General features: G+C 53.8%; 1 protein-coding gene across 1 annotated transcript; it reads left to right on the forward strand.

Annotated features, from left to right (window-relative positions):
- Positions 1–2,969: 2,969 nt before the first annotated feature.
- LOC104531065 (L-gulonolactone oxidase-like) lies at positions 2,970–7,782 on the forward strand (the record flags this gene model as incomplete). Its single annotated transcript, XM_010175844.1, has 5 exons — positions 2,970–3,071; positions 3,688–3,813; positions 5,311–5,405; positions 6,827–6,917; positions 7,591–7,782. Coding segments are annotated over 5 exons (606 nt in total), but the record flags the coding sequence as incomplete, so codon positions are not given.
- Between the last annotated feature and the right edge of the window lie 244 nt (positions 7,783–8,026).

Genomic DNA, 8,026 nt, shown 5'->3' on the forward strand with positions numbered 1-8,026 from the left:
ACTTCAGCCCATTTCCTCTTGTCCTGTCCCTTGGGCCTTGGTTGAACAGACCCACCCCCACCTCTCTCCACCCTCCTCCAAGGGACTTGCACAGAGCCACAAGGTCTCCCCTCAGCCTCCTTTGCTCCAGGCTCAACACCCCCAGTTCCCTCAGCCACAAGGGAACTCAGCACACTTGTGCTCCAGACCCTTCCCCAGCTCCGTTCCCTTCTCTGGACACGCTCCAGCACCTCCATGTCCTTCTTGGACTCAGGGGCCCAACACTGAACCCAGCACTCCAGCTGCAGCCTCACCAGTGAGAAGTGCTCCCAGAGGTCACCTTGCCTGAGTTAGCTGCCTCAGAAAAATCATTATCATCCCTTCCTTAATGAGGGACCAGGGAGCGTTTTCTTATCACCAAAGCGCAGCCACCAGCGTTGCAGAGCTCCTGCAAATCTCTCCATGTCCTTCAGATGAGACCCATCACCCAGCCAGATCCCACCCCCTGCTCTGCTCTGGGTGGGATGGTAGAGTGAGTGCTTCATCGTGAGGGTGGTGAGCCAGTGTCCCAGGTTGTCCAGAGAAGCTGTGGCTGCTCCTCCCTGGAAGTGTTGAAGGCCAGGCTGGATGAGGCTTTGAGCAACCTGGTCTAGTGGAAGGTGTCCCTGCTGCTGGCAGGGGGGTTGGGACTGGATGAGCTTGAAGGTCCCTTCCAACCCAAACCAGTCTGGGATTCTGGCATTCTATGAGTTTGGGGTGCACGGTGTGGAGCATCCCCCTCCCTGCTCAGCTGGGAACAGCACCCATGTCACTCTACCTGAACCCCCCCAGCACCCACTGCCGTGTCCCCCCAAACCTACCAGGGTCTGTTCCCTATTCCCATTGCAAAGACAGCAAATTCAGAGGACCCCTCCGGGGTGAGGACCCCCAAAAGGGATGTAGCTTCTCCCCAAAACCCTCTGAAGCATCTTCTTCCCAAAGCCATGAGATTTTGCATCATCCCTGGAGGAAGTGGGACCCCAGTTCCAAATCCATGCCCGGATCCTGCTCTACCAGCTGGGAGGGAAGGGCTCAGCCCCTCTCCTCCCCCAAGGAATCAGGCAAATCCCAAGGGGAGACCTGTTACTCATTATCCTTCCAGCCTGGAGAGAAGCTCCTTGTTGACCTACAAGGCAAGAACAAGCTCTACCAGCTTTGGTGGGGCCAGGATCACCTCTCATCTCCAGTGTCCCAGCAGCCAGAGTCCCAGTTGCTCCAGCAGCATCTCCCAAGGAGGCTGGTGGGATGGTAAGGAAAAGCCAAGAGGGGAATGTCTCAGTTTTTAGGGTGGGAAGGGTGGTCCCACACACCATGGTTGGGGTTGGTGGGAGTGATAGGGTTTTATTTCCATCTTTGCTAGAAATTGAATAACCAGCATCATCATGAGAAGTAAGAAAGGTGTCTTGGAAAGGAGAGAAGGAAGGAAAACCATCAGATTCCCTGGATAAATCGGGTCAGGCTCTGGTTGATCATCAGGAGGGTTTTCTAAATTCCCTCAATTTTATTTTCACTTTCCTCAATTTTTCTTCTTTTAGGGTTTTTAATAAATTTTTTGGCCTCTCTGACCCTGCTCACAAACCAGCTCTTGTGTGGGGGATGCTGTGGAACAACCCCAGCCCCACCACCCCCTCACCCTGAGGGCTCTCTACTGCTATCTGGGCTGTATCTGCAATAGCTTCCTGATGGTCCTGGCTCCAGGCTGTGTCACCTCGCTGAGCAGGGTGATGGGCCATTCAGCTCCTAAAAGCAATCTAGGGGGGGATGGGGTGGTGGGAGAAGAGGGTGGAAGAGTGTGGGAGTTGCTGCAGACCTCCCCCTAGGAGAGCATCTTTGTACCCCTGGAGAAGTTTGGACAGTTGTGGGATCTGCTCTTTGGATGGGAGCTGAAGCCATCGTAGAGACAGGGAGAGGGAGAATGAGTGGAGGGTGGAGGAGGGAGCCTGGGTGGGCAGGTGGATGGTTGGTTTGCTGGTGGAGAGGAGGCTGGAGGGAACAGGAGGAAGGAGATGGCAGGAGGTGGCAAGGGAATAAAACATCCCACGCAGTCAAGGTGGGACACGTGTAGTGTTGGTGGGGCAGCACCTTGGGGCAGAGGGATTCAGGTTGGCCAGAGAAGCTGTGGCTGCTCCTCCCTGGAAGTGTTGAAGGCCAGGCTGGATGAGGCTTTGAGCAACCTGGTCTAGTGGAAGGTGTCCCTGCTGCTGGCAGGGGGGTTGGAACTGGATGAGCTTGAAGGTCCCTTCCCACCCAAACCAGTCTGGGATTCTATGATTCTGTGATTTACACCATCTTCTCTGGGGCCTCCTTGCCCAAGTCCCAGCTGGGCTGGCCACAGCCGGGGAGAACCTGTCCCCCAAGCTAGGACCCATCCAAACCACCCTGGGGATGCCCTGCCTTGGGCTAACCCCTGCCTGGAGATGGGATGGGGCTGGGTTTTTTGGCTGTCTCCTCCATGCCAAGCCTGGGGACAGTGTCTCAGGGTGGATGGCTGAGGCTGGAGGGAGATCCCAACCTGTTCCTAGTCAGTCCCTCATGATGAGGCCAGCTGGGGACACTGGTACATGAGGCCACAAGGTAGGTATGGGTGCTGCACCAGGTCTGAGAGGAGACCAGAGCAGAAGAGACCATGCAAACCAAGAAGACCTCAGCAGGCATCATGCTGTAGGAGGAGGGGGATGGGCTGCACTCATGGGAGATGTCTCAAACACACCAGGACATCCTCCCACTTCTCCTCACTGACTGCAAAAGGAGCCCAGGTTGACTTGCTCACATGGAGACATCTCCACTCTAGGAACTCAAGGGGGTTGAGATGAACTTCTGTGTCCATGAATGATGAGTCCTTTTGGAAACCTGGCTCTGGTACAATGGTCTTGGCAGATGAAGAATGAGCTGTGTGGAAAAGCAGGGGAGGCACTTGCTTTCTTCTGCTTTAGCTCTTGGTTTTGGTCTAGGTTCATGGCCAAGGAGGAGTCAAGTTCCAGAACTGGGCCAAGACCTATGGCTCTTCTCCAGAGCTGTACTTCCAACCCACCTCAGTGGAGGAGATCCGGGAGGTAAGGAGACAACTCGTTAGAAATGAAGAGGGGGGAAGGTCAGGAAGGGCTGTGATGCTCCATCATGTTTAGGCAGAGAGGTCACAGAGGGTGACAGCATGAGTCCTTCCCTCACCCCCAAGAGATGACCCATCCTTGCCAGATGCAGATGCCTCAAACATCTAAAAGATGCAGAAAAGTGTCACAACTGGCCCCAGCTGGACTCTGTTCCTTGGGCATCAGCATCTGACATCCTTCTGGGGTCCTCTCCTTGCCCCAGCTGCCATGCTCAGGAGTGGGAGTCCTGCATCAAATTGTCACCCCAGAGATGCTTCTGTCACCCTAAGGTGTCTCAGGTGGGCATCACCACTTTTGGGATCATAGAATGGTTTGGGTTGGAAGGAACCTTTAAAGGTCATCTCATCCAACCCCCAAGGATGGTCCCAAGGGCTGTCTTTGGAGGTGTGTAGGCTCCATGGCTGGTTTTGACCCCAGATGGTGAGTTACCCAAGTGAAGATGGTGTCAATGATGGGTGAGATTTTAGCTTGGGATGTCTCACAGGGCCTCTGGCACCATCCTTGGCTCAAGGCGTTGAGGGAGGTGTTGGATGCTCAGGGCTGCCTGTTGTCTCTGCAGATCCTGGATATGGCCAGACAGCGGGACAAGAGGGTGAAGGTGGTGGGGGGTGGCCACTCTCCTTCAGATATTGCCTGCACTGATGACTTCATGATCCAGATGGGGAAGATGAACAGGGTCCTCAAGGTGAGACCAGCTTCTGGGAGGTGGTGTGGTGGCCTTGAAATGTGGTGGCATCTTTGTTCGTGCCACCACTGTGGGCTGGGACACCAACACAACCATACCCAGGGGGAGAGATGAAAGGATGGAGAGACTTTTCTCTCCTCACAACCAGGACTTTTCCCAAACCAGACCATGAAAGGCTGGTACAAACCTGGAGAATGCAGAGTCCTCAGTTATGTCTAACTTCTCCAGGACTTCCTCACCAGGAGAAGAAGAGGGGTAGGTGCTGATCTCTTCTCTCTGGCCACCAACCAATGCCAGGAGCAGAGGGAATGGCAGGAAGATGTGGCAGGGGAGGGTGAGGTTGGCCATGAGGAAAAGGTTCTTGACCCAGAGAGGGTGGTGGAGCACTGGAACAGGCTCCCCAGGGAGGTGCTGATGGCACCAAGCCTGACAAGATTCCAGCAGCATTTGGCCAAGGCCCTCAGGGACATGGTGTGAATGTTGGGATTGTCCTGTGCAGGGACAGGAGTTGGACTCCAGCATCCTGGTGGGTCCAACTCCCACCATCTGATGATTCCATGATTCCAGGAGGGTCTGTTGGATGGGGAGGAGGTACCTGGCAGGGTCACCTTCATGACTTGCTTGATGTGAGCTCACAAAGGTGCCTGGCCAAGACCTGGGTGGACATTTGTGGCCCATGATTTGTTCCTGCATCAGTTGGAAAATGTCCCCATGGGAGATACCTCCACTTGATGGTACTGGGAAGGAAATAGCTCTTGCTGGTTGCTTGTGGATCGTATCCTGAGCAACTCTGAGAAGATGAGAGCGGCTGGGAGGAGGATTTTCCTGCCCTCTGCTTTCCATCTAGACCTTCAGTGTGGAGAGAGAGAGAGGACTTCTGCTGGGGCTGCATGGCCAGCAGTGAGAACTGCCTCTGTGCACGTGTGTGTGGCACACGTAGGTGTGAAGGTAGAAACTCCTGCCTGTCCTGTAGTGGTGAATTCTGGATGGATAATGGATCATTACTGGTAATTAACAGCAATAATTAATTAAGGAATTGCTCCCTCCCTGACAGCTCCATCTGCCAGAAGCAGGATGAAGGGCTCCTAATGGTCATGAGCTCTCCTTCCACCAGGAGCTGGATGAAGGTGGTCAAGCAAGGCAAGGAGGGCAGAGTGGAGAGGTTTACTGAAGGTAGAGCTTTGCTGAGGGATGTCTTCTCCCTTGTGCTGACCAACACCTGGGAGATGTTATAAGAGAGGTTACACACCCCTGAGACAGGGGAGAGTAGAGATGAGCAGGTTCTGGATCAGGAGGAGGAACCAGTGGCACCATTGCGTTGGATAAGGTGAAGGTCTGAGAGAGGTGGCAGCTCAGGATGGAGCAAGGCCCTCATGGTGCACAGCTCACCCATGTCAACGTTATCAGCTGCACTGGTAGGAGCAGAGGTGTTTCCCATGAGGTGTTTCTCCTCCAAGCTGTGTGACCTCTTCTCCCCTCTCATCCCATCCTTTGCAGGTGGACAAGGAGAAGCAGCAAGTGACGGTGGAAGGTGGGATTTTCCTCTCAGACCTGAACGTCGAGCTGAGCAAGCATGGGTTGGCCTTGGCCAAGTGAGTGGGATATTTGTGTGGGATTGTCATTGGGTGTCCTCCCAGGTGTCCATCCTTGCCCCAGGTCAAGTGCTGAGATATGGAGGGATGTTTGAAGAGCTTTCACTGCAGAATAGGTGTTTACTTTGATATCTGGTCTCCTACCAGAGTCCTGCAGACCACAGGTCAACCCCCTCCACCATGGAGTAGCTGATCCTGTTTCAGAGTAGGAGGGTGGACAATGGGAGCCCATATCCAACCCTATGTTCTCAATGCACCCGTCAGGCTGGTCCTCTCCATGTCATGAAGGAAAACTCTGCTCCCCCTGGTCCTACAAAGATGAGACCACCCCTCCTGGGGATGCCTTGCATGGAGCAGAGGCTGGTGGTGGACAACATGAGTTTTTGATGGCAAAGGGCAATTAGCCTTTGGAATATTTTAGCAGGAAGCATGGGAGAATCTTTGCTCTGCATTGTTCTGGGGTGTCTGGTGTCCCCAGAAGAGGAGCTGGAAGTGATGGGCTTCCTTGCAAAGGAAATAACCATACAGCCTGGATCAATATCTGTGTCCCTCAGTCAACAGAAGAGATGAGTTTGTCAGAGACCTGGGTGAGGGTTCAGAGAAATTAAAACCCCAACCTGACCAGATGGCCAACAGTGAGCATAGGGTGAGCAGGACTCCTTCAAGGCCAGGCTGGATGAGGCTTTGAGCAACCTGGTCTAGTGGAAGGTGTCCCTGCTGATGGCAGGGGGTTGGGACTGGATGATCTTGAAGGTCCCTTCCAACCCAAACCAGCCTGTGAGTCTATGATTCACCACCTTCTCTGGGGCTTGGTGGAGGAATCCACTGATGGTCATAGAAACCACATCTGGTTCAGGAGGTCCCTGCACCCCAGGTGTTGGAAGCTGGGGGAGTTTTGGGGGGGGAAATGGCAGAAACAGCAAACTATTGGCTGTAACCTTCTACCATCCCCCACATGCCCACCTTGGCCATGGTTGGAGGGATAGACCTTGGTCTGTAGACCTTATGTTTGTGGATGCTGCTTCCAGCCCTGCTCCACAGTGATGTTTCTGGGGTACACACCAGTTCCTCACCCCTTGCTCATGAGGCATATGGGAGGAAGGTCTCCACCCCAGTGAGTCCCTCCAGGCTGATGGGGAGAGATGGGGACTTGTGAGATGGGACACAGCTGAGTTGACCAAGGTGACGTGTGCTCACCAACCACTTCTTCCTCCCTGTGGACTATAGTGGCCTCCTGATAGATATGTCCCATGGAGATGTGCATGTGTGGCCAACAAACCCACCCAAAGGGTGGAAAACCCTTCTCGTTGGGGCAGGGGGTATGTCCTTGGGGACTCTGTACCTACACACAGTGTTACTCCTGTGCCCCACACCATGTCCCACATCCTCATGTCCTCACCAGTCCCTTAATCTGCTCTCAGCTTAGGAGCTGTTTCTGAGGTGGCAGCAGCCGGTGTGATTGGGACAGGGACACACAACACGGGCATCAAGCATGGCATCCTCTCCACCCAGGTGAGACATGAGTCAGGAGCAATGTCAATGCATGGACATCCACATCTTGAAGGCTTCATGGGAGATGCCTCATCAACTGGTCTGGGTCTGGCATGCCCAACCCTGGGGTAAGGAAGGAACACACTATACTTACTCAGTGAGAAGGAGAGGTCCTGTTCCCCCAGCATGGAGCTGCTATAGAGGACCCTCAAGTTCTCCATGCAAAGTGGGACCTCCTCATCTACCAGCCAAAACATCTTCCAACCCAAAACTCCTCTGTCCATGTGCTTTCTGGTCTTCAAACCAAAGGGAAAGCAACTTTTCTTGTACTGGTGCCCCCCAAAACCAAATCTCTGCAAGGTCCAGGTCTATTTTTCAGTAGATAGTTATGAAGATCCTCCACTCCCAGCTCCCGTCCTGTACAATGATCCCACCCATGGTTCTGGAGAAGAGATTTGGGGGAATTTTACTTCTTCATTTGATAGATTTTCCAAACATCTCCCAGAGAGATAAGAATCCTTTTATGTCACTATATGAAAGGTGGCAGGAGAAGGGTTGGTGGAGCCAAGCTCAGCAGAAAGGACCCTGTGATGCTGGTTGTTGTGGTATGGGGGTCTCCTAACTGTAAGGTTTGGGTTGGATGAAGGGTCTTGGCAGGGAGACACTCACTGGTGCTTTGCTCCTCTCTGCACAGGTTGTAGCTCTCACACTGCTGACGGCCTCGGGGGAGATCCTGGAGTGCTCTGAGTCCATCAACGTGGACATCTTCCAAGCTGCCCGCCTGCACCTTGGCTGCCTGGGTGTTGTGCTCACGGTCACCTTCCAGTGCGTGCCCCAGTTCTACCTGCATGAGGTGGCCTTCCCCTCCACCCTCACTGAGGTATGATGTGGGCAACACTTTCAAAGCTTCCTTGGGGACAAGCAAACTTCTTGGCCAGGTGATGTGGTTGGAGGGAGACTGGGAAGCGGTCACTGTCTGGTAGAAAGTCCCACACGTATGTGTAGGTTGCATCTCCTTGTGCATCTACAGGACTGAATCACATGGAAAGGATTGTCCCCATGTACTGGGCACTGGTGAGGCCAGTGTCCCACCTCCACTGAGCTGAGACATGGCTGTGTCATAGAATCAT

Source organism: Antrostomus carolinensis, unplaced genomic scaffold, assembly GCF_000700745.2.
Source record: "Antrostomus carolinensis isolate BGI_N321 unplaced genomic scaffold, ASM70074v2 scaffold16059, whole genome shotgun sequence".
Classification (NCBI taxonomy): Eukaryota; Metazoa; Chordata; class Aves; order Caprimulgiformes; family Caprimulgidae; genus Antrostomus; species Antrostomus carolinensis.